General features: G+C 40.2%; 1 protein-coding gene across 1 annotated transcript; it reads right to left on the bottom strand.

Annotated features, from left to right (window-relative positions):
- Nucleotides 1-2,392: 2,392 nt before the first annotated feature.
- On the bottom strand, nt 2,393-27,180 carry LOC109476646 (polycystic kidney disease protein 1-like 2). Its single transcript, XM_019777651.1, has 22 exons — nt 27,075-27,180; nt 25,964-26,171; nt 25,440-25,653; nt 24,538-24,760; nt 22,976-23,118; nt 22,368-22,475; nt 17,060-17,272; nt 16,008-16,181; nt 14,382-14,604; nt 13,780-13,883; nt 12,900-13,078; nt 11,503-11,568; nt 10,954-11,061; nt 10,245-10,458; nt 8,922-9,081; nt 7,987-8,174; nt 7,283-7,384; nt 5,872-6,108; nt 5,231-5,399; nt 4,454-4,696; nt 3,685-4,008; nt 2,393-3,168 (listed from the first exon to the last, which is right to left on the bottom strand). Exons 1-22 carry the CDS (start codon nt 27,178-27,180, stop codon nt 2,393-2,395), a joined length of 4,482 nt encoding a protein of 1,493 aa, XP_019633210.1.
- Nucleotides 27,181-27,793: the final 613 nt, after the last annotated feature.

The raw sequence follows: 27,793 nt of genomic DNA, 5'->3' as shown, positions 1-27,793 counted from the left end.
CCCTGAATGCAACAGCTGAGTCATATGCTGCATATATAAAATTTTCTAGAGGAAAAACGTCACGTAATTTAGGATCAGGCGTGTTATATCAGGATCCTCAAAACGAATCAAGTAAGTAAGACGATCAGATAAGGCAGGAAGAAGATTAGCACTAATCTCATAGTCTGTACCAGACTATATATAGGAGAATATTTGCCAAAGGAGCTTAGCCTGGATGCCAGACACACAGTACACTAGGGCTAAATCTATCTAGTGTGAACACTGGATAACTTTACATGTGTTTTGGAACCAACGGGAGAGTATACATGTTTTTGATATAGTATTTCTATGTGTTACCACATACATTTTCTGTAGTATTTAAAGTACCTTCCTCACAAGTGGTTTGCGTCTCCTTCCCAGCTTGATCAAGTTCGTGGAAGAACGCATGAAGACGGACTACATGCTGCACCCTCCTCCCAAGTCCAAGAACCCCTGGGCAGAGAAAAGCAAGTGTGTCTTACTCTGACGTCACAGACACACCGGTTACCACTGACGTCACAAAAGGCATCGCTCTCAGTCGGATTATAGGACCAGGTCGCAAAATTGGGGATATGCTAAGCCTTTTTTTTTCAAATTTAGGCCATGTTGATTTTTTTTCATATTCCAACATGTGATCACAAGACGTGGTGACGGCACACTTTAAATGTAGGCAAGTTTGGTATCAACAATATATCCTGCGTCCAATATATGGTTAGGTCAAAATAAAAAAAATATTTCTTTTAGTTTCATACACGAAGGCTGAACCCTAAGTAATAGGTTGATCCTGGCTTATTTAGACAAGTTATGCAAATCAAGGATATAGCCTACTAGGTTCTGTAGATTGCCGAGAAGCGTCACTCTTTGTTGGTGGTATACAGGTCGGTGTAAATGAGGGTATCCCTAGGATATTTGAGTGAGTGTACTGCAGAAGTCAGCTGTTTTGCTACGGAAAAGGCCGTTATAGATTTTTGTCTGACTGCTTGAAAATTCTGCGATATCACGATGGCGCGATGATCTACGACGAATGTGACCACGCCATTAGTCAGTTAAGTAACTTGTCGTAGTTTGCAAGACACAACAACTAACGTGACGTTTTAGTCATCAAAAGTCGAAATATTTCCAGAATAGTCCTGCAAAGTAGATATGAAATGTCGGAGCCTTGTTTTTTTCACGATTAACTTGATACATGTATAATACATTCGAATGAAAGCTCATCTGTGTCAACTTGGTAGAATCAATAGTTATAGAGTTTAAGCTTTCTTTCAACACAAGAAAGGACCTCATCATGAATTTTCAAGCGATCTCGTCGACCTTCATACAATACAGTACATGTACAAATGTATTTCAATCTTTTGTTATCATGAAGTATGCCGGGAGGTGTGTGTGTGTGTATGATGTGCGTGTGTATGTGTGTGTGTGCGTGTGTGTGTGTGTATGATGTGCGTGTGTGTGTGTGTGTGTGCGTGTGTGTGTGTTTTGTTTCTATATTCCTTCCACTGATTCATCTACCAGTATTTTCTACTTGTCATTTTGACAATAACATTTTTTTTTCAATAACCAGTATTTTGAAAAGGGAAAATGTTTACACAACAGTACTAACAAAAAGGCAACACATACCACAAAACGCTCCGGGAGAGAGAAAAATGTGGTTGCTATTTATATTAAAGAGTGTTACTAGGATTTTTGATTGATACATAAACTATAATTGACAAATAACTACGGACTATCAAAGACCAAAACATTGCACAGTTACAGCACAAGTTACAAAGGAACAGAAATACCCCCTTTGTAACCTACGCATGTAGTTGTCAACATTTCTTTGCATAAAGTTTTTATCTTCACCTTTTTTAGATTTAATATGCTTAATACGCTTTAAAATTTATATGCTTAATTCTTTTGTGAACGATAGATTTATTGCTAACGTTGTGTCCTTTGGAAATGCATGCGCACTTTATATAATCGAACACAGTTAGGGTTCTGAATTGCACACAATTTTACCGATCGACATCGGATCAAATCAAACTATCTGTTGGAAACACTGCTACCGACGTCACAGCATAGAAAATTGCTGATATTGTGCTAATACATACATTATAATACACCAGGTCCTATAATATGCTAACAAGAACGTTCTACATAGAACATCCTTGATACTAGTGATGTAAGATAAAACAAATGCTACTTTCTAATTCTATCTATCTATATGCAGCATTCTGCCGACTTATGTCTTGTATACATGTACTTTGAAGACTTAGCTTCAAATTATGAACAAATAAACAAACAAGACTTATTAAGCAAAGACCCAAGGGGTCAACTCGGCCAATTGATATGTTCAAGTTTTAGCCACACAGTTCTACGAATTGTGAATAAAATTTTACCACTTCAGTTCACTGAAGCCACGGTTTATTTTTGGAATCATTTCTGTGGAAAAATGTCTTTCCATCTTCGGTCTGTTTCTTTTTCCCTTGGACGAAGTGTCTTTGACCTTCTTGGCTGCCTCTGATGCCGCCTCCTTTAAGAATGAAGCAAACCTAAGATCGTACGGATTTGTCGCCATGTCTTCGTTTTCATACACATCGAAAAGGATCACCATAAAAATGCTCAACAAAATAAACTGCATCACAACCTGGTACAAAAAGAACGCCAACGGACCAAGTATTCTATGCCCGGAGGACAGGGCTTCAAAGTCAAAACTACCTAGCATCATAAGCAAAAGACTTTGTAGAGTAGAACTTAAGCTCTTATACTCATTGCTACTTGCACCTTGGGTCAAAGTCATCAGTAGGATGAAAGCCATCAAAATGATAGCTACAGTAAACATGAAGTTAGTGATTGGTTTAAGTGATTTTCCCATGATGACAGACAAGGCGTGTACGTGAGAGTTGAAGCGAAGAAGGCGGATAAACTTTAAGGTGGCGAAGCTGATGAGAAGCCCCTGTAGGTAGGTAGAGACTTGTAGCCAGCTGACGGCGCTTTTGTACAGTTGGAAGGCTGAGTTGCCGTTTTTGCGCTGTTCTGCCACCTCGTCTATGATGTTCTGTGTGTGGAAGTAGATCCCGAGTGTGGAGAAACCGACGGTGATGACCAGCAGTTCCACCCAGCTCCAGAACTCACACAGATACTCCAGCGGCCGAGACAACAGTGACTTCCCTAGAGCACATTAAAAATACAAGGCAATCAGAGACAGCAGATTCAACCACCCTCATGAAGTGCCCTCTGGCAGGCTACATAGGAACTGCACCACAAAAAGGACTAGCCTGGTGACCATCCTACTCTAACTTTTGGCTCCTCCGATGGCTAGGTTTTAGCCTGGGTAAAATGAGTCGTTGGTGGGAGCGACTGTGGGAGCGGACATAAACTAACCAGGATGGTACCCAGGCTAGCTAAGTTTCTTGCAGTATACTATACTCTGTGGCAAAACTATCAGAAAAGTTGATTGGAGTTAGACTAGGATCGACGCCAGGCTATAGAAACACAGACACACACACAAGCCATTAACAATACAGTACTGAATATTTACCTCACCATATTCATCTGTGGTGAAGTAATGATTCATATAGTATTTATCGGTAAGATTTACAATTCTTGTGTTTTTTTTCTTTAAAGTAAGGAAGCAGTAAGCAAAATCATCTAGTTGGCAGAGAAAAATCTTTGAATCGCCCTTACCTTCGTGAAGAACGAAGTAGAAAAGAAACAGAGCCAGTACCCCTCTCAGCAGGAGAAGCAACATGGCGTCGTGTTGAATGAGGCGCACGGTTATGACCTCTGAACTCTTGTAAGCTGATCCGAGATTGGTGAACTCAACGACCAATGAGACGACCGAAAACAAGTTCACGTGTGGGTTGTACAGGATGAGCTCTATAAAAAGTGCCCGGGTATTTTGGTCCAACCAGTTTTGCTGTTTAAGGAAGGTAGCCTCGTTTGTTGTCCCGAGCCGGGTAACATAGCCACCGCCAATGTAGGAGCCATGCCCTCCGATGTACGGAAAATCTGTGAACAAATGGAACAAAATTAATCAGTTACGTCAAGCACAAACATTGCTCATAGTCCTGTACAAGCCAATACAAGCCTGGCGGAGACTTTTTCCCATCTGGGTTTGGAATCCAGGACAAGAGATACAAAAGCTAGAAGTTCTGCAGTACCTAGAAAAGCTACTACGTGACAAGAAACTCTTGTTAGTTGAAGACCTTTTTTATCAGAACATGTTAAATTTCTGTTGTGCAATTAACAACAATTACTACAAAAAATTCTACCAGGAAGTTAAAAAAACATTTTTGGTGAATAGCTAGCCTGGTGTCCAGCCTTGTAAGCTTTTTAGTCAGCTCCCCAAGATCCGCTCCCTGCCAACGGCTGGATACCAGACGAAAGAATAGCACATGACAGGAGATTACATTATATCAAATTGTTCAATGTGAAAAAATGAAGGAACTCTAACCGTCAGTTAGTGAAACAGAGGTGTGTGTCCATGGGCTTGTGTTACCATCGCAGTCGTATAACCCAGGAAATCTCTTAGTGTTGGGAGAATCGCAAACATGGCCGTGATAAGTCGAGTTGTCTGTCGTGTTGAGTGGAGCCCATCCTGAGGTGTAGTTCTGTGTGTCTGCCAGACTGAGGGAGAACGGCACACTACAGCGTGTTGTCACATTCAGCATTGGTTTGGGTGTTTCACAGTGTCGCCCTATGAAATAAAAATTGTACAATCTTACAAAGATTTAAAACTTTACATTGTATTACATACACACAAGTAAGTTGTGCTTATCAACAAGTTTTTGGTCTCTTATCAACATGTTTTCCCTTCTGAAGTTAAAATGACCCAAGTCACATGGCAGAGTAACATCAACAAAAGGTCAAAGGTGTCCGACAAGTAGTATCGGCACCGATTGCATACTGAAAAATTTTAATCTAGACAAAAGTGACTGTGATTGAGTTAGTACCAAAAAGCAGTTATGATTTTAGAAACAGACGTTTCAGGTAGCATCCACTACGTTTCGTCAGTGGCACTTAAGAGTTTACAGTATGGTTATATTACAAAACATTACAGTGCTACATAAATATAAAATGTATTTTTGTTTATTAGGCCCCAGGATCATTAAAAGACCATGAAAATCATTGAAATAATACTGTAAGACTTAATAGGAGATCATGGAAAGTTCATTTGAAACTATGAAAATCATCAAGCTTCTTTCCTTCAAGTTATTTCATCAGATCTCACCTGGTGAAAGCCGCACCTGTCGAAGCTGTACCAGACCGAGTGGGTAGGAGACCATGTCAGGCAGTACCGCGGTGTCTGGAGCCCCCCTGCCGTTGTACCAGCTCACCGCATGCAGGGCAGGCAGCAACCCAGTTGTTATCCAGCTCCAACATGACAGGATGTCATGGATCTGACATAGAGATATTATAGCTAGAGATTATTTTGCAGAGAAAATATTCATTCTTGTATATTGCATACTGTTCAAATTTCAAATGTATGGCACAAAATATACGACACTTTTGTAGATTGGTCCGCCCACTGTAAGGGGGCCTCCTTCTGGCAGGACAGCTCTTAGTAGTCTTTTTTTACATTCATCCGTACATAGTTTGATGTTTTTTAAAGGTGTGATTGTGCCGTGTTATGTGTCATGTTAATATGTGTATAACATTACTATGGGACTTTGAACTTGAAATAAACAATAAACTGTAAACTGATAGAATTGCAACTGTAACTATAGACCAAGCAACTAATGAACACAAAATAACCTTATGTAGCTACAAAACGATGTTGATATGTGATAAATAAAGTTATGCAAAACAAATGAAACAATATAACAAAGACGTTTTGAAAGCACAAGTCTAAATACGTATTACATGAATTACCTCAGAGAATACAACATCACCGGCACCAAGAATTTGCCTCTCCACATTCTGAGTCATGTAGAATGCCATGGGGCTTCTCTCCCTGTAGGAGGCCGCCATGATGATGATGATGAAGAACCCGAACATGAGGACCTCCAGGACAGCGGCGCGCTGTTTGCCCTTCTCTGCGTTCTTCCGTCGCTGATCGGCCAGACTGGATTCGTCTGGTGGGGAGTTGGAATGGCCGGAATCGGGAATCTACCGTAACAAATGCAACTGCCTGAATTCCTCCACATACCACCCACTGTCAAAATCACCTCCCTCCCTCCACGTAACCACCTCTTGGACAAGCAAACACACAAACCTACAACTCAGTCACCCAAACAATACTTCCATGCATGGCAGTATTGAGCTGGATTTAAATGTCAGGGCAATCTGTATAAGGTCGAGAAAAAAAATGTTGTTTCCTGTTTCAGTCCTGAAAAAATAGGTAGGTAGGGGTTTTATCTTTTCTTTCTTCTTTTCATTAGACTTTGCTGATCTCTGGTGATCCAACTTATACGATACAGTTTAAAAAAAGTAAAACTTGCATGAGCACACTTCTACTTTCAATGTTGGAAAACGTTTTATCACTCAAGTGTCATGGAGCTATAGAAAAGGTCGGTCAGCTAAAAAATTCATATCCCTTGCAGGGGTCCACACAAAATAGGCTAGGGTCAGCAGTTTTTTCCAGGGTCGGTTGCGAAACAGAAAACACAATATTTTTCTCTTAGACCTCATCTAGATTGCAGGAATAAATCTTAACCTTGTCCTTTATGATATTCTATAGATGCATGTGAGGGACATACGCACTTGTATGTTTTGTACCCCGAGAGTTGCCGGCCCCTCCCTCCAGATGTAATGCCTCCATCCTAAAGCTGACCTCCACATTTTGGATGTGCAGTAAGTTTTCATCATCTGAAAGAAAATAAATAAAAATAGTCCTGACCGAATCTAGAGTTAGCCGTGATAAGGTAAAGCTAGACACATCAAATAAAGTAAGAGGCTGTAAAATAAAATAAAACACAATAAGAGAAAGGAAGACACTATAACATATAATAAGGCACCATAATGGTAAAATGAAACAAAATTCAATAACTTGAAGGCATCCAATGCGATTTCAGGGCAGCAAAATATTCTGGATAAGACAATCTTTGTGATAGTGACACATACTGCTTCACATTTAGCACATTAAAATAAGCATTTCATACTTCAGTGTGGATAGTGTGGTTTCAACTCAGAATGTAGATAAATGACAACATTGGGTTTCAAAGCACTAAAAACTGCATTGGATGCCTTTAACAAACATTATAAGATAAAGCAAAAGCCAGTAAGCCACTACAAGATAAAGCTATACAGTACTAGATACATCAAGATTATAAAGATGACGCACCATTTCACTGGAGTCGCCTTGCTCTTCTCTGGACGCAGTCTGCAGAAATTCCTCATCAGACTGTAGAGGTTCTGTTGGTGGATCATCCTCTTCTACTGGTTTCTGTTTTAGATTTAAACATCATCAATTAAACATCATGGCATGAAGAAGCAGTATTATATCAGCCAGAGACAGAGATGGCAGACTTTATCATTAGCATAAGCGCCCTCTGGCAGAACACAATGGAATGACATCTAGACTGTTTTATATCTAGCACATCACTGAAGGCCTTTCAAACGTGCCTTTAGTTTGCAAGTCATCTTAAGTCAATGTTTTTTTGCCTCACTGAAATTGCCATTCGTAAGTGAAAGGTAAATAGTGCAACAGTTGAATTTCAAATAAACAAACTAGAAAGGTAACTTTTAAAAAGTAAATGCAGAATGTTTACCTTCACATGGTCTAGCCTAATACACTACTGACCTATTATTACTCAAACATATCTATATACTAATACATGGTGACCAGCCCCTCCAGCTCTGTCCTACTACATACATGTAATGCAACCCGACACCACAGGGTGTCTGCTACAGCACCAGTTACCATGGTGACAAACTCTGCTCCAGGTCGACTGTTACTCCAGGTATTTGGAAATAAAGAGGAAGAAGAGACAGAGCGAGCAAAAAAATATGTTTTACTTCTGTAAAAGTTACAAGGTAATACGATACCTTCGATATCAAAGAAAAAATGACGGCCACTATGATGAGCTTGAAGGGCTGCATGAGGAACAGGTCGGTGACAAACGACGTGAGAAAGGCACAGAGCCACGCCTCCGCCTTCGCACGCCCGAAACTCAGGCTGTACAGGACGGTGAAGAACGCAGCCACGAAACTCGCCGACCAGACAAGCAACCAGCCTACAGGGAACAATAAAGAGGAAATCATTTCATTTATTTGTATCAATAAAAAGACAGAAATTAATCAACAAATATGAAAAAAGGAAAAAAAAACAGTCTGCAGGAGGAGGAAAGAAGCCTGTAATGCCTTTCTCTTGAAACTTAGGAAATCATGAAACTTAATACAAAGGCGATGTCCTTGGTACTGAAAAGGTCGTCTCTAACTGCCATGTATGTATAGTGTATTCTGTTGTTTTACTACTAGTGGTAGTGACACATAATAGGTTAACTAAATAAAACCTAACAGAACAAAACTGATTCAGATCGGTGTATAAGCGAACGCAATGCTAAAGTGACAAAAATCTAAAATGATACGAAGGTGATATATGCTAGAAATCAATACACGTGAAAATTTACACAGATGAATACACTGTAAGTATATGCTGCTGTAAGGGTGATGCAAAAAGAGCAAGTCAATCCAGTCCAAAAATCAAGTCCTAATTGTGATTTTCCTTGCAGGAAGAGTGTTCTGAAGTTATCATGAAAGTCTATTTGTGTTGGTAGTAACCATAGTGTGATGCTCAACTTTATTTAAACACAAGGGTACACAAGGATCAAATTTTCAACCACCAGGACAGATACATGTAAATAATCAAAGGTATATTATTAGATACAATGTAAATAAGCAGCCTTGAAATACCACATCCTTTAAACACTGCCATTTCGTTAGGAAACAGTTGAAAAGAGCAGCACAATATCTGCACATACCTATGTAAACAGTCCACCAGGGCAATGATGATTTGGTATTGTCACGACTCTTCTTCTTTTCCGTTTGGTTTGTCACCCGCGGACCAGAGTTACAGAACAGGAAGACTATGAGCACATTCACCGGCAGGATTATGGCTGCAGTCTGTATGCCAATCATGATCTGAAATCATATAAAAAAAGTTATGTAATTAATGTATATAGTAATTATTGTAATGACTTCAGACAACCTTTGACCCTTTGCTGACGTCACACGTGGGAAAAATCACGTGTCTACAGCATTTCGGTCAGATAGCTGAGGAAGACTGAGTGATTCAGTTGAAAATTCCGGTGAGTAAAAACATTTATGAGTTGGAGAACAGTTTAATTTTTTCATAATGTAGTTTACCAACTCAGATGAACTTTCATGCTGTGATTTATGTATGTATTGCTCTAGATTCAAAGTGTACATAGTCAGGGAGAGCATGAGTTGCAATTTTGTCGCAATTTTTAACAACAATTGCAAAGACAAGTAATAAAAAATACACATGTATCTTCTATTTAGGAAGAACATTTATAAGCAGTAGTTCTTAAACATAAAGCAGAAAGTGAAGCTTCCTCCTTTGATGGACTCAAATCTCTCAGAGCTTGGAAAGGTGTCACCCTGTATCCAGAAACGTGATTTAACCGAAGCCAAGCTCATTCACGGTTCTGGACAGTCCATGCATAAGTGAACCAAGCCTGGGGTAAATCTACATTATTGAATAGGCGGAGACAATCCAGAACCATGCCTGATCCTACCCCTAACCCATTCAGGAATAGAAATAGATCATGGATACAATAGTGGCTTACTTGCAGTGTACAAAGGCAATGTCCTTGGTACTGAAAATGCGGTCCCTAACAATAACAGCTATGTATCTAGTGTATTCTCTTTTACCTCCATGGTGTATTCTGTTGTTTCTTTGTAACAGTGGTAATGAATGAATTAACCACTGAATGAATGAAAAACTTCATGAATGAAAGAGTGAGTGAATAAATATGTGAATGATTGAATGAATGAGTGAATGATTGAATGTCAATAAATGAATTAACGAATTAACGATTGATATTCTAGTAATCAGTTCTGACGATTGGCCAGTTTTGATATGTGATATCTAATAAGCATTTACTCTAGAAATGTGTAATGCGTAAAAAGATGTTTTTATATAGCTCAAAAGTACAAGCCTGTATGTATTTTATTTCAAGAGGCTTTCCTGTATGGAGGAATAAAGAACGGAAATGAATGAATGAATGAATGAATGAATGAATGAATGAATGAATGAATGAATGAATGAATGAATGAATGACCTGTGGTAGTGAGACGGGTGGGTTGATCTCTGTCCCGGCGAATCTGAGTGGTTCTGGCGGGTCGAAGTCGTCCCCGCGGCCGAAGAACATGATGTTGGTAAGCATGGTGCTGTAGAGCAGCGTCAGGCAGCAGGACAGGCGCTGGACTCGGGTGAACGGGCTGCGTGCCGGGCGGCCAGCCACGGAGAACCACAGGTGGCCGTCGTTCATGTCCCTGGACATACAGGAAATGGTAATCTTGGGAATCTTATGTGGGGTCATGTGGCGTAAATGAGAGATTTCAGAACCAAGAGGTCCGGGGTTCGGACCCTGCCATGCCACCGATCTTGTGGCCTTCGGAAAGGAACTTTACAAAAATTTCCCCCACTCAACTCAAGTGAAAGTGAGTACATGAAAATGTATATCTGTTGTCCGTGCATTTGTCTGCATTGGTGGCAGCATAAAAATAAGTTAAGAAAACTTGAGTGTGCCGTCGCCATGTATTGTGATAAATGTTGGAATAGAAAAAAAATCACCCACTCTTTATCTTGTGTTTTGGTTGAAACAAAAAGAAACAAATTTCTCTCTAATGGTTCCCTACAAAAGGTGTTATTAAAATGTGTTTTAGGGAAACTTTATTACATCTTACCACGACCTTTGACATACTTGATGATGTAACACGTGCATAAAATCACGTGTCCTTGGCAATTGTATGGTATTAATATGGTACCTTGCACTTTTTGCCAGAAACAAGTTGCGAAACTTTTGCAAGTCCTCTGGCACTGCTCTTGGGATGATCCGCTGGACTTTTCCGTCATCTTTCTCCACAGAAAGCCATCTTCAGTGAAAGAAAGAACTGTTACAACACTTATTTCTCTAACATAATATGTAACCTTGACTTTCAGCTTAGCCAACTTTCCATTGCATGCTTCATCAGTAAATTGCTTTGAGAAAAAGATGCTTCCCAAACCATACCGGATCAGATGCACAACTTGCAACAGTCTCTTCGCTGGAAAACATGCCCTCACCGTGCCAGTCTCTAGAACTCACTTCACTGGCAGAACTTTCATACATACTGCAGTACACATCTGGAACAGTCTCTCAGACAACGTGGTCGGCCTGATCACTGACAACAACCTCTAGTCATTAAAAACAAGAGTACACCGGCATCTTCTTTCCACTATCAGGATTTCTACATATAGCTAGAACCTTGCAGTTGCAGCTGTAAACTAATGATTAGCTTTACAAACCATATCCTTTCTCGGTGTTAGGAACTCACCTATTGCACAGGAAATAGGTAGAGTTGTTCCCTGCTCTGTTTGTCACCACAATCTGGCTCAAAAACCTGTGAAAAACATAATTTATTATTTATTATAAAAAAGTGTGCTAAAAGAGTATAATCCATAACTTTCAAAAGTGTAGCCTCCCTATATGATGTATTTCTGGGATGAAAATCTGTAGTGTTCTAAGCATTTTCAACAAATATTGTCCTTTTTAAGAAATATTGTCCATTATGCATGCATTGTCATATGTCAATATGTGGTACTATGTAAATTTGCGATTTGATTCCACAGATTTACACAAGTTGATTTAGTACGTAGAGGAAGCAACACTGTAGACTATCTTGGACAATTGCCTGATCCTAGTCTTAACCCATTCAGACATAAAAATAGAAAGGCACGGTTCTGGATAAAACACTTAAACCATCCACCAGGACTGTTACTAACCACTGGTTGATGTGCCAGTTCTGAAACCCACACAAACCCACAGACAACCCACCCAAAACAATACTTCCATACACAGAAGTAACAAACATAAACAACGCTATAGACATCCGGAACTGTACTGGTTGTAACAATGTGCCACACTAGCAAATGGGTTAGTTCTAAAAAAAACCACACAAACCCACAAACATTACCCACCCAAAACAATACTTCCGTACACAGAAGTAACAGACATACATTGTACATGTAAACAAAACTATAGCCATCCAGAACTGTACTCCTGGTTGTAACAATGTACCACACTAGCAGATGGGTGAGTTCTCCAACCCACACAAACCCACAAACATTACCCACCCAAAACAATACTTCCGTACACAGAAGTAACAGACATAAACATCACTACAGACTATCCATCCGGGGCTGTTGTGCCACACTAGCATGTGGGTGAGTTCTCCAACACACACAAACCCACAGACAACCCACCCAAAACAATACTTCCATACACAGAGGTAACAGACAGAAACAACATAGACTAATCATCCAGGGCTGTACCCCTGGTTGCTGTGCCACACTAGCAGATGGGTTGGTTCTCCAACACACACAAACCCACAGACAACCCACCCAAAACAATACTTCCATACACAGAGGTAACAGACAAAAACAACATAGACTAATCATCCAGGGCTGTACCCCTGGTTGCTGTGCCACACTAGCAGATGGGTTGGTTCTCCAACACACACAAACCCACAGACAACCCACCCAAAACAATACTTTCATACACAGAAGTAACAGACGGAAACAACACAGTAGACTAACCATCTGGGGCTGCTTCACCTCTGGTTGCTGTGCCACACTAACAGATGGGTTAGTTCTCAAACCCACACAAACCCACAGACAACCTACCCAACCTTCTGTACACAGAAGTAACAGACTGAAACAATAATAGACTAACCATCCGGGGCTGTACCCCTGGTTGCTGTGCCACACCAGCACATGAGTCAGCTCTCCCAGTGGTTCTTCTGTCGACACCAGAAAGGAGTCCACGCTGCCCTTCTCAAACAGAACCCGCCGTGGGTCACGCAGTCTGAACGGGACGCTCTCCTTCTGAAGCCCATTCAGGACTATTGTTACCTAAGAAAAACAAATTTGTACACGTTTCAACTTAGGTCCACACAAAGACCTCGTAACCAAAGTAAAGAATGGAAACTGAAATGGTATGGCCACCTGTCACAGTCGTCGGGACTAGACAAAACTATAATGCAAGGAACACAGGGAGGAAGAAAGGGGGGGGGGTTAAGGCAAAGTAAAAGATGGGAGAATAACTTTAGAAAATGGACCAGCAGTACACTTATTGAAAAATGTTAAAGAGGACAGAAAACTACATGTAAGACGGGTGGAGAAACCTGGTTGTCGGATCTGTTGTGGGTAATACTAACAGTCAAATAATCAGACTAAAGGTTTGATAAGATAAAGATGATTATTTGAAGAGATGATTATTTGCCCAAACTGAGAACAACATGGCATTGAACATACAACCTATAGAGCTCTAGAGGCAAGTCAGTTTTCTAATGCATGTCTCTGTGTGTAAACGAATTTACGTCAGCAGTACGTACTGCACCAATGCGAAACCTGTATTGTGCATAGCACTTTGCTGGAACATCTCATATAAGGTCGTATCCGAGCATATAAGGTTACCATTTCCTTAGTCTATAATTTCCAAATTTTATGTCGGAAAAGATATCCTTGCAACAGAAAATATCCATTGGCAATGAAAACCATGAAAAATCAGGGTTTTGCACAGGCTCAGTACATTCTGCCAACGTGCTAGTTACCTCTGCAGTTGTCCCAGCATTCCCCCTGAAGCCTGTGTACACAGTGATGACATACTGACAGTCTTTCTGTGGGTTCAGGACATGACCGGGAAGCAGTCCAACCCCTGCCTAAATAGATATATTATATAACATTCATCATTTCTCTGAAAATGTCATTTACTCATTGCTTTGAAAAACAAAACTGCTACTCCCCAGAGTAAGGGTTTATGCTTTTATTTATTTGACATGTTTTAAGCAATTTCATTTGGCTTTCCTGTTTTGTAAAGAAGTTTTTTTTACACCGTCATTTATTTTTGTTAGTATTTCTGATGGTAATGAACATTATAAAACTATACACTATCAAGTGTATCAAATACAGGGCTCACTTTTGGGAATAGGTGCACCATATAAAACAATCTTACACAACGAAAACTTTATTGTTTTCTGACATTTAGATGTCAGGAATATACAGTAGTGTATACTAGCATATACTAGTGTATACTAGTATAGAATCTATAAAGATATCTTGACTACGAAAATAATTGGGTGCACTGATAGACTCATAAAAACAAATTGGGTGCATAACTCCAATTTTGCAACAAGTAGTTTGAGCCCTGAAATACCAACCTTCAGTAAGTCCCTTCTATCTGCCTTTCTCGTCAGCAGTACACCGAACAGGTAAGCAGCGAACACGGAGAGAACCAGGACCAGTCCTGCGGGATTCTCCAGTACGTTAGCAGACAGAGCCGCTTGGATGTTGAGAGGGTTCGGCGGAACGAATCCCGCAAACTTGGTCAGGTGGTCACAGCGACAGTGGATATGGGTTGAGTTGGTGAGGGGGCCGACCTAAAAAAAGGTGAATGTAATGTTTATAGTGCATTAACAGCTTTTTTTAGTGACACCTCGTGCATTTTTAAATTATTTACAGATATGAAAATGTTGCATGAAAAATTGCACAAAGTCAAATCGGATTAAGTTTTCAGGTAGCCTTGTGGCCTTTTGTTGAAACAATAAAGGCCTTTGTTTGTTGCTTTTTAGAGACCAAAATGGATAGTTTGGAATATCATTATAATCATAGAAAGTGTTCCAATGACACTAGGTAACATGATGGTAATAGAGAGGAAGCTATATTTAAATATAAACCAATGTACATGTGGTAACACTGAGTTTGAAAACCACGGTTACCGTAATGGCTTGCGAATAGTTGAAATTAAGGCAAGAGCAAGTAATTTTCATGGATTTATAATTTCAGGAAGCGTATTAATTTTCCCCTGATAGCGCAAAATAAAATATACATGGTATATTAACATGACATACTTCACACCCATCACTGTGCCACAAATGGACGGTTTCATCGAAGTAAACACAAGACGACTCAAACACAGTCAAGGAATAGTGGACAAATTCTTCCTTATCTACGTCCAAACCAGATCCAAACTGCACCCCTGTGATCATAAAAATTGTATCAGCGTCATTAGTGAAGTTTTGAAATAGTTCTTAGACTACTAAAACTATTCAGATGTGTTAGATGTAGTACCAACAGAACGGCGGCGCTTTTTCCCAGCTAAGCCACAACATAAAATGATATTACTGTACATGATTATCTTGCTGCCATTGGCTAAACAACTTCATTTCTTAAAAAAATATGACAATAACAATGACTATGACACCAAGCTGGTTTCCGGAAAACTATTATAGAACATCAAATAACATTCGAGGTATTTATCAACTGTTGAAAAATATACATTGCAACCTAAGCATGACAAACAAGATATAATTTATGTTTATACTTTGGTTATCATTATATGTGTGCAGCCTTTGATGTTCTCATTAATAACAGTATACTATTTTATTCAAAGTTATTGTTATAATTTAGTTATTACTGTAGTTCTTGGAGAATTTTTGTGCCTTTTTAAAGTCAAACAGGGATTACCTCTGATCTGTACACTTGCTGAATCAGATGTAACTGTAACCAGAATCATACATTCCCGGGGCAACTCTACGTTCTTGGATACATGGCAAACTACCTAAAACAGTTCTGGATACAGCAGTAGCACAGTTCTGGATACAATAGTAGCATTGTATTGCTACTAAACAGTAACAAAGATAAGATTTACAAGTAGATAGCGTTTACCGATGCAGAATTTTGTCAGGTTTCCGACATCATAGACAGTGATGTCAACCTCCTCTCTCGGCAGCAGCCATTGGTAGGGGTCAGAGGTCAAGTTCGTTCGATTTATCCATGGTACAGAGAACAACTGGTCCTTTTGAACAGGAAGGGTAGCTGTCCAGTTGAAGACGTCTTGTGATGGCACACCGCCCTTGCGAAGATACAGTGAGATGTCTTGAGGAAAACGGGTGGAGTTGAAGTCAAGGTGGAAGGTTAAGGTGGACTGCTCCTTCCCAACCAAAAACTGGAACACCTGATGTGTTATAAGGTACGATTCAATTTTCAACATTTAATGAACGAATGAAAACTTCTATAGTGGCAACCAATGTATTCATTGTATACTATATCCAATAGAAAGTAGACAGTATTAGCATTACTTATCATCATTTTTACTTTTTATTTTGTTATCGACATGTTCTTGCAATTAGCCCTCGGGTATGAATTATTTTGCAATAAACTTTCAGTATATTGTTGGACAGTATTTGAAAAAAAAAAAGCCTAAACGCTAGAAATTCCACAACTGACAGTAAAAGCACATTTAAATCCTATACCACATAGTCTGTATATTTCTCTTATCATAATTGTTGTGAATATATATTGCAATAGATGTCATGCATTGTTCCTTGCACAACAGTTGAGCAATAGGGTCTCATTCATGAGTTTTTTCGATACATTAGAAACCATGCATTAATGAGTGACTTATCAGACCGTGTTCCCTATGATCCTACATTAAATCAATTGATATCGTTCATGTTTAAGCACACTTACTCTACATCTCATAAAAAATTGCCAACGACTTGTATACACACAATTTACAAACTGCACTTAGCGACTGCCCGCAAGAGGCCCTCCCGCGCTGCAAACCTACGACCGCACAACTCACAACACTGGACTGTGCACGTCCGACCTAGCGCGCGGCTGCCGACAATTACATCCTAATTTTATCAGTTACAAACAAGCTTTCACCGCTTTGACGTTTTACATCAGTTGGGCTGGCTAAAGGGAAAATTCTCACCTATAAAAACACACGTTCATACAGCCGTTTAGTTCTTGACTTCAGTTGGTACTCTTTTAGGGAGTACACTCGGATTGATACATGAATGAGACCTTAAAGATTATATTACAACTTACTGTCAGGTTGCCAATTGGAGCCGACGTTTCAAACACGTAGATAGAACCATCAAGACTTTCATTCTTCCTACGGGTTAGAATGTCGATTGGTTGGCTGAGACCGGAAACCGGAAGTGTGCGGTTCCCACACTTCACCCCGAGACCCGTGACATCACTGCGTACCTCACGCGAGTTGTTGGAGTACTCGAAAGGGTTGAAATTCGACTCCAAAAACTGAAAACATTTCAACGATTGTAATAAATGAATATTTAATTCATTTCCAACTACATTCCAGCAATAAGTAGATTGCAATAAAATATCATAAAAGCACTAAACGTGACAACAATGCTCAAGCTTTTATGTTACAAATTTTTACAATTGGCACATGCTTGAAAGTGACATGGTCATTAAAATAGGGATTAGGCTATGTGTGGTCCCAAATAGTGCCCATCATATGTATGTTGGACAAGTGGTTGTCTTAGGCAAGTCCCCTTAATGCTAATATTTCTATGGGAAAAATTAGAACCACGAAAAAATGGTCGTCATGGCCAGATGATTGCTTTATAGAGGTGGTAACACGGGCAAGTTTGACACGCTTTTGGTACTTTACTACAGGGGATTCCCCTTATTAAATCGTTATTTTAAAGTCACAAAGATGAATTTGTACATCGATGTCATCATGTAATGTTCATGTTGAGTGGAGCCGGCGAACATGAGCTGTTTGGAGTATAATTTTATCGGCTCTAACGTTGAATAATGAAAATATCTTTAACAACCCTCATTATATTTCTGCTGTTGAAAGATTTTTGATATTTGTACTGTACCATGAATACAATTTTACAAATAAAGTTGCGGCATACGAGATTGTGAGTGCGTTGTTTGTCTTAGTGTATAATTTATGCTCGTTGCTACACCCCCCTCCCCTCCCCTTCGGGACGCCATTTAGTGCTATTCCGGCCTATCGTATAGGCCGGGTAACTGTATAAAATGCGCTGACAAATGGGCTATACAAATATGCGGAATCCTCTGTAGTATTGTTCTAGTGTGATTCATGGCAGTGTAGTAGAAAGTACGCATATCAGCACATCGGCAGAACGTACCTCACCTGTGCGAAACCTGCAATGTACTGTGAATAGCACTTGGGCAGAACGTCTCATATAACGTGACCGTCATATTTTCGCATGTAAGGTTAACACTCTGTCAGACTCTATAGCTTCCAAATGTTAAGTCGGGAAAAATAGCGTCATGCAACAGCCAAAGTCTAAATTAATGCAACGTTGCCCCAAAATTCAATGATATTCAGTATGTTCTGCTGACGGCCTATGCACATCTCGTCATGCACAGCTGGCGTGTTACACGGAATGTCGGTTATACCGGCTATACTGAATACAAATACATCATGGTAACTGAGTACCTGGATCCCCACATCCTGATCGTTCATACAACGACCGCCCAGTAGGTCCGGGAAGGAGGGCACTCTGACCAGACTGTCACTGTGTCCGTCTAACAGGTACACTCTCTCCGCCTGTCTCGTCCGGTTTTCCCGTTTGATCCTGAGGTGCAGCTGAAAGATGAACTGATTTCAGTCATGATGTCTTGGCTTGTCTAACTTTTGTTTCCTTTTGGACTCTCAAAAAATTGTATTCACTTAATTGCATATCAATAAATTGTCCGTATGTATAAACCTACTTTTCTGACAACTCTCCAGTGTCGCTGACCAAAGATATGCTACCTGAAATGTCTGACATTTTCCAAAATCATAGCCAGTTGCTTGATGTAACTGTTTTTGGTGATTTCAGTATAACATAACCGCATAACATATTTTCCCCCAAGGATGGCATTATTAGTGCTAAATTCTTTGCAAAGATTAGTGCTGTATCGTCTGGAATTTGGACTTTTGTAAACCATGACTCAACAAAAGCCTGTGGTCCAGAAATTACTGGAGTGTTACCTTTTGTTAATTTAAAAATATAAAACAGGACATCAACCAATTTCACAAATTAAAACTGGCTTGGATGTTACTACAACAAAAGACATGCTTTTAAAGAAAACAAGCAGACAAATGAGAGATACCTTGGATAAAGTAAAATCGGCATAGACTTCGGGATCTGAGAATTCCGGCATCAGCTTGTTGAGATAAATGTCATCCATAATGTCCAGGGCTTCGAAACATGTCGTTGTGGCTTCTTTATTCTACAAAGGAAGACAATGATGGCTGTATCTAGTTGCTAGTCCACCTGACCAGAGCAAGACGTAGTATGAAATATCAAAACATACATACATTGTGAACACTTTAAATTTACTTATTACCACACACTGACTAGAAAAGTAAGACTAAAGGAAAATATTGCTTACATAGGCTAGACTGGAGGAGAAAGTCTTGCCACTTTGCTGTTTCTTTTCAGCCATAGTGCTTGAGGCTGACAACACATTCGCAGAACCTGGACAGGATCGGTACAAAATAATATCTTATTTTCACATTTTCAAAAAACTGTGTGTGTGTGTGTGTGTGTGTGTGTGTGTGTGTGTGTGTGTGTGTGTGTGTGTGTGTGTGAATATTAAGCTAAGTGATCTTGATCCACCTTAGCTCACTAAAGAGCTTTTACTACATGTAGTAGTAGGTCTCCCACTGGTCATGATGCTGTGAAGACAGATCATGTTGTGTACAAACTTTAGAAGCTCTTTTCGACAAGCACAATGAACAGTGGACCACAGCTTAGGGACTGTAACAATATCCAGTACTTTGTGTGTGTGTGTGTACGTGTGTGTGTGCCTGCATGTGTGCATGCCTGTGCAACTACATGTATCACAATATACTACTATTATAGTGTACACATATACTTAATTTTAATGCAAAACACTCAATAAACAACACTGACCTGCCATCATCACAGTTGACATTTTGTGGACAACTTCCACCGGTGTTTCCTCCAGGTTTTCTGCAAGTTGCCTGGTTTTGTTGAATGCTTGTTTCATGTAGGTAGCAGCCAAAACCTAAGGAAAAATCTCTATTTTAAAACCATGTAATATAGTGCTATCAACTTGTCAGTACATGTATGTAGTGTCTTGATGATCTACAAATTCTTCCACAAGTTAAAAGGGGTTCAAACCTCCTTGTAAGACCACCTCAATCCCGACGTACATCCCAATGTACTAAAGGTAACTGACAATATTTTCCCATTTTGACTAATTTGCATCAACTTGTCTTGACTTGTCTAACTTTCTTTTCCTTTTTTTCCTTCCAAAAAATCGCATTGCTCCTCTGACCTCTCATGCAGTCACTGACATAGTAGTGGATGCTACCTGAAACGTCTGTTTCCAAAATCATATCCAGTTGCTTGAGTAACTGATTTTTTTAGAATTCTCCTTTGAGACAAAGTTCTTAAAGACAACTAATTACCTTGAACTCTTCTAGAGAAAATGGACCCCTGATGCGTAAAGTACACAGTACTTATGAGTAAGACAGAGTCTGACGTACCTGGGATTTTGCAGATACCATTTCAGGAATCCCTGTGGCCAGAAGGGTGGAGATGGACACACCATTGATGCTATCAACGTCATCTATCACCACATTTGAGAGCCCTTCCATTATTTTATCAACAACCTAAAAAAAGATTAAAAACAATATTTCATTTGCTATGGTAGAGAATTACTACTGTTTAGCTGATTTATTACTATTTTAATGACGAATAAAAGACTTTTTGGTTGTTACACTGTGTTCTTTATTCAATTGTTTCCTAACATTAAATGTGGTATTTCCTTAGTATATTCTAAATCTAGGAATTTTGTTTCTTTGGCCCCTCGTATTTTTATTGCGCTTTCGCGTCTCCAGCGGACGTAATCCATAAAATTACTTGGTGTGGCCTTAGGGAATGACCTGACCCATGTCCAACCTTTCCCCCTCCCACTGAGGTTATCTGATCCCAAGGCCAGCTGTCACTGACTACTCTTCAAGTAGAGGCTGTTGGGGAAGATTGTTACCTTTAAACACAAAAGTTTCACTGCAGCAACGTAGGGACAACCCACGAGGCCCAATTCCAAACTTAACCTTTATCTCTACAACGGTAGTGTGCCTACCAAAAATCTTGAACAGCCATTTACATATACTTGAGTTGTTCTCCTAATAAGCGACAAACACAAAAGGTCCACTGCAGTGAGGTAGGGACCCCATAGAGCCCATTTTTGCACTTCCGGTTGAACCCACTTTTTGCCTGCCAAAAGTCATAAACATCGATCCATGCCTTCAAGAGTTATACTGCTAAATCCACAGTCTCAAACACTAAAGCAGACTGATTTTATAACCTTCACATAAAGGCACCTACCTGTATTATGCATAATGCCATACAGTGTATTGAATAGATAGATATACATAGAAAGATTATAAATAAATGGATAGATAGATACTAGATAGATAGAGGATATCTAATGTTACTACTTGATAAGACAGACAGCTAGATAGTACAAGTACATCAACTGTATTTTCTCCTCTATAGGCCAAAGCTCCAGCCACAGCCGAGGCAAATATGAAGCCATTAAATGCCGTCTGTGTGTCTCCCTGGGCGAGCAGTTGGAAGAAGTCTCCGCCCGGATAAGGGAAGAAGTTTTCCATGTAATCCTGAAGCTGAGACATTGTCGGTGGATGTATCTGCAGTAAGTAATGAGAATCATACCTTTAAGACTTCAAGGAAGTATTTGTAGTTTTTCCAAGGACATTTTCCAAGGACGTTCTATTAGCCTCTACCGGGCTTCGGGAGGCGGCTGGAAAGAGTAGAAATCAGCCAAAAAGGGAGATGGCATGCCAAGGGTGTTGGTCGGCTGGAGAGAACAGTTTGCCACACCCATTCGGGTGCGGCATAGTCAGCCGCCTCCCGAAGCCTGGTAGGGGCTAACATTCTATATTTTTTCTTAATCCAGAAGCTGAGACATTGTCGGTGGACGTATCTACAATGAGTAACGAGAATCGGAAATTTCAGACTTTCGGGAAGCATTTTTAGGTTTTCTTTAATATTGAAATAAGCATGGAGACTGTATTTTATGTACTCTGGTTAGAACTATGCAGGTTTGCTCATGCAACTCGGCTTCCTAAATTCGTTGATATTTGGACTTTCATATTCTCCTGGCTCCCAGCCAGATTTTGGGTTTTAGCTGACCCCAATACCTCTTTCGTTTTGCCTGCCTGTCATTCTGCCTTTGACAGTCACTTACCTACGTAGCTACGTGCTGTTATCAAACTTTGTCTGGACACACATACACACAAACCCATGCATATATTAGACAAACCCACCCAAAACAATACTTCCAGGTAAGTTATAAGATTTAGAATACCCACTTCCATTGGTGGCAGATCAAACTCAGTATAGCGCCCGTCCACTGACGTAGCGCGAAGAGTCAACAGCAGGTAGCCGGTAGCCAGGTCAACCAAGGGTATGTAAGGAACCTGTCAGTAGAAAATGTATCACCAAAGTCTGACCAGCGTTACGTTAAAACTTTAATCTAGCAACAACACTCAGTATATTTACAGACAGTTGAAGACAGTATAAATTTTCAAACCTCAGACAGAAATAAACAGTCACACGTGCACGCACAAACACGCACACACACATGCACACACACACATATACACACATGCGCATGCACACACACACACACACACAGGCTTGTATGTATATACACATATATTATATGTATATACATACACAAATTACAAAAGAGAGAATGTATTGTAACACATAGCAACGCTTAACGTACAACGTATCATGTCATTACACACACACACACACACACACACACACACAGTACACAGACACACGCACGCACACACACACACACACACACACACACACACACACACACACACACACACACACACAGAGGCATGTATATATTTACACATATATGTACACACACACGCACACAATGGGTAACACTCCGATTTACCCATTGTGTAGATGCTGTCATGAAGATCCTGTTGTCCGTAGGAGGACCGTCTCCAGGAAATGCTGCCGTGGCCATCTCTACCCCCACTGGGATGAACTGGAAACTCATGGTTACCTCCACTGGGCCCAGGACATCATCAAACTCTATGTTGAAAGAATGACATGTGAATTAAACCTCATTCAAATGGAAACCTCACCCTGGAAATATTCCGATGTAACTTTTACTGCGATGGGTATGAGCTAAAGACTAAAACTTCTGCACTGCTGCACTGGGCCAAGGATATCAGTAAGGACACTCAGGGTTCTAGCTAGTGCAAAGTAGTGTAGGGGCCCCCTACACTATAATTTTGACCCCCTACGCTAAATTTTCAATACAGCATAGGGGCATTTCTTTGTTTAAGAATGCCAGATCAAATGTGAAAAATTACCAATCAAGGATACATTGTACATACCTTAGAAATAACATTTTTTCCCTTTTGGTATACCTCAAATGGACCCTTTTTAGTTCAATTTTTTAAACGCTCCGCCCCATCCCCCTTCGGGTCGCTTCGTCACTTGACATGCGGCCAGTACCACTACTCTAAAATTAAAAAAAATAGCTAGAACCCTGACACTGGATATAAAAAAATTATTAATGATATATAGTAAAAGGCTTCCGATTCAGGAACAAATGTTTAATCCTGACTTTCTGCCAGATTTCCATAAGGTTCACGACAGAGCCAATCGTCTAAAGCAACTTTTTCTGCCTCGAAAGACAACTTTTCTTACAATTTCTCTCAATCTGCTACAATCGTAAATCTATTGTAACAGTTACGAAGAATGAGACTGGATCTGTAACCAGCATTTCATGTCTTTTGTCATCAGGGACGTCCCTCGGATAGGACGTTAAATTGAGGTCCCGTGTTTGGGGAGAGCCACACCCCACGCACGTTAAAGATCCCACCACACCTTTCGAAAAAGAGTAGGGGCATGCCCCGGTGTGCGATGGTACAAACACTACTGTATGGAGTTGGTGATTCACTTCAAATCACCCGAATGGAGGCCTGGCGAACCTCTGTTCCGTATCAGCCACATGGTGATTACATCACCACACATGGTGATTACATCATCACCCGGACGGAGGCGTGGCGAACCCCGTCTTGTATTAAGCTAACGAAAGGGTATGCCACCTCGTAAGGGGCGGTATAACCCCGACCAATACGGTCGACCGACGATGATGTCATCATCAACTGGGGATTTTCAAATAGCTACAAGTGAGCATGTCAGCAGAATGCAATGCACCTGAGCGACACCCTGCTCATTTTTTTCATGGATGTTTGTTCACCGTTTCATCAGGATTTTGCCTGTTGCAGAATGACATCTTTTCCAACACAACACTTGGAAACTCAGACAGACAGGATGTTAACCTTATATTACGTAAATTCAACCTTGCACAATGCATTACAGACTTTGCACAGGTGCAGCACATGTATGTTCTGCCAAAGTGCTCTACTAGTGCAACGTGGCTTCACTAAAGGTTCATGATTAGCCAAGCACACTGTGCCATCCCTACTGTAATCTTACCGACACACTTGGCGCAGAACTTGTCGATCAGGGAGACTCCTTCCGAAGGCATGATTGTACAGGCATCTGCCAGGCTACTGGTCTCTGATGACTCATCTGAACTTGCTCCCAACACTGCCTCCGGTGTGGGCAAGACGTTAAAGCGCCACTCAGCGATCCTGGTCAAATCTGCATCCGCAGTGACATGGTGATCGGTAAGCCGTATGGTGTAAAACCCTTCAGCCTGGAAATGTAATTTAATGCCGTGTTCATAGTTGAGCAGTTTTGTTTGTCTCTAAGTAATCTCATGTATTTATTTTTGTATACTTTGGTTACCTGCGTTATTTATGTTTTACATACAGTTCTTTGTTATTTCTGTTTAAGTATTAACTTATCTTTTATCATTTCTGTAAACTGGACCCCATTGAAAATCAACTTGTCAAAGCTGAGTGGGCTACCCAGGTGTGTTAAAATGAAATAAATAAAAAATAAATAAATAAATAAATAAATGAGAAAGTTAAAAAAACAGCCGTCCAAAAGAAGCATTTTAAGAATCAGCTAAAGGAAACAAAATGTCAAATGGGGCTTTCTAAAATATCATGATGACAATCTTCATTAACTTAAATATACTGGGCCACACCAATTTGATTTGTTGGTTCTAGGATTTTTTCAGAAAAAATGTAATAAAGCGACAAGGAGAATAAACAGACCTAGTCATGAGTTTAAAAACGTGATATTTTATTTGCAAATCAGAAAAAAAATCCGAGAACCAATTAATCAAATTGGTGTGGCTTAGATATAAAAGTTTATCCATCTTTTTCACACTTTTTACACTAGAGGATATGAACGACTAAAATTGCTTTAATCAAACTGTATAATGTATCCAAAGAGAATTAAGATGATGGGAAAACTGTACTTCTTACCCAGAAAGTCCCAGCTAGTACTCGTAGTCGAGTGTCATCAGATATTTCACTGTCTATGCCGGAGGTCCAGTCCTGGTCCAGAAAACCTGTCGGGAATTCTTCCAGGGAAAATTCTGTCGTTCCGAATATTTCTGACTCTGTGTACAGTTCTAAAGCCTCTGTAGACGCAATGTTGGATGGATTGCAGTTTGCTTCAGATCCTAGATTTTCACATCTAAAGAAATGTCAATAACCGACAGTTACAACCAATATGTTTATAAATATTCAATTGGTTCAACAAGAATCAATGGGTCTTCAATAAACAATAGGTCTATCAATAAACAATATATTCATCAATAATCAACAGGCTCATCAATAACCAGTTCATTCCTTAATAATAGGTTCATCAATTCACTTATCAATAATTAATAGGCTTTTTAGTAACCAATACGTTAATGATTTTTGTTCATCATTAACCAGTAGCTTTAATATATTATTAATATCACTGGTTTTAGACCCCATGTGGTGAGATAGGTATGCCTTACTGTAGACTCAGTTCTCCCAGTGAGTCATCTGGCACAACGTGAAGGATTGTGTGAAGCGTTACTGGAGGGAAGTTGCCGACCGTGATCTCTACACTGAGGTTGACGATGAGGCCGAGAGGGCGAACACTGGTAGGAGACTGGAATGCCAGAACTCCAGATTGAGACCCCTCGACCGGAGACCCCAGCATCACAGAAGTTTCTATAGATTCTGTACATATTAGGGGGAGGATACAAAACACAGGACATTCAGCTGCAGCATGAATGAATTTTTAGTGTGAAAACTTGCATCCATATGAAAAGCACTGCACAAAGCCAAGACAATTTAGAGAGCAGAACACAATTATTTAACGGGCAGATGCTAATATCTTTATAAGTACGCATTGTGCTAAACAAAGGACTGTCTCCTAGGGGTGTCCCTACCTAACGTGTGAAGAGACTATGGAAATAAAATGTCCACCTTGAGTTATTTCGATGTCGTTTCTCAGTAACTATGCCTACTATTGAAGTCACACTGTTACACCATTAGGGCCTGGTCATGCCCTCCCGACTGGCCTTTGTAAAGCAATGTCTAAATCATGTCTAATGTCCGCTAGACGTTTTATAGACAGCTATTGAAGCGGGACTGTAGCCGCTATGCATCAGACCATGATGCCCGCGGAGGATTGATTGATTGATTGATTGATTGATTGATTGATTGATTGATTGATTGATTGATTGATTGATTGAAGTCACACTGTTACACCATAAGGCCCTGGTCACATTCGTTGTACGATCATCATATGATCGCAGTCTTAGATAATTCTTGGGATAGTTGTACAATATTCTGCTGTCTTGTTACGGAAAAGGCTGCCTTATATCTTTGTCAGCTGTTGGTTCTGTTACATCCTGCTTGGAAATTCTACCACATCAAAATCGCACAGCCTTTACAAACTCTCAGAATAATGTTATAGAAAAATGTTATGCTTTCCATGTCAAAACCCATTGTAATGTCTAATGTCTTTGTAGGAAGCCTGTCTTTTGCCACAGACAAATTGGGCTGCCCTGGCTGTGTGTGTTGAACTGCCTATTAACAATTATAAACAGACACTAAAACCAAAAGAACTGTTCTTACCATCACTTGTGTACACTTGAACCTCACACAGCTGCAGAGTCCGGCTGGAGCCGGGAAGGCGAACACCGACAAATTGCGCCATCACGCCGGAGATGGCGATAGTCATTGTTGGCTGAGTCAGGTCAAAGTTGAAATCTCCACCATATAAAGGGTTTGAGAGGATGTTCGATGAATTTCCCAGATGAAGGTTGAATGGGTTGATTCTTGCACTACAACAGTCTATTCGGTTGAACAGGACAATGCTGTGTGTGGGCGGTAAGGTTAGGGTTAGAGTTGTTGATCAGAAGTTCTGGATTAATAGCTATTGGCTGGCCCTAATGTTGTGCCTTTGGGAAAAACTCTTTATTTTCTGACTCAACTAGGGTGAGAATGGTTAAATAACTTTATTGCACAACAGTTGTACATGGTACAAAGTATGGCAAAACTTATCTATAAACTTAACTATGGAGTTTTACGTAGTCAAGAAGGAAGGATGCATGAATTTTGGTGTTTTGTGTAGGCTCACAGGCACCAGGCAATTGACAGGGTGAGCAGTTCATAAATTGTCACTGCAGCTGGGCACAATAATGCTGTCAGGGAAAAGACATTTATCCATCTTCCCAATCCATGTGTTGCCAACCTACATGTAGACTCTGCCCGGACAAACAGATAGATAAACCTCTAGCCCAGCCACCCAGAGCTTGTCTAACCCTCGAATGTCCAGATGACCAGGAACAACA

This window comes from Branchiostoma belcheri, unplaced genomic scaffold (assembly GCF_001625305.1).
Source record: "Branchiostoma belcheri isolate BF01 breed outbred unplaced genomic scaffold, Haploidv18h27 scaffold386, whole genome shotgun sequence".
Taxonomy (NCBI): Eukaryota; Metazoa; Chordata; class Leptocardii; order Amphioxiformes; family Branchiostomatidae; genus Branchiostoma; species Branchiostoma belcheri.
The sequence above is the reverse complement of the archived record's forward strand: the minus strand, read 5'-3'. Positions and strand labels throughout refer to the sequence as shown.

Coding starts and splice junctions, on each gene's coding strand:
- LOC109476646 (XM_019777651.1), bottom strand. CDS start 27,180: ATGACTATCGCCATCTCCGGCGTGATGGCGCAATTTGTCGGTGTTCGC. Junction 23,119..24,537: donor GTTCTGCGCCAAGTGTGTCG/GTAAGATTACAG, acceptor CTTTCAACATAG/AGTTTGATGATGTCCTGGGC. Junction 8,175..8,921: donor CTGGTGGACTGTTTACATAG/GTATGTGCAGAT, acceptor TGTTCCCTGTAG/GCTGGTTGCTTGTCTGGTCG.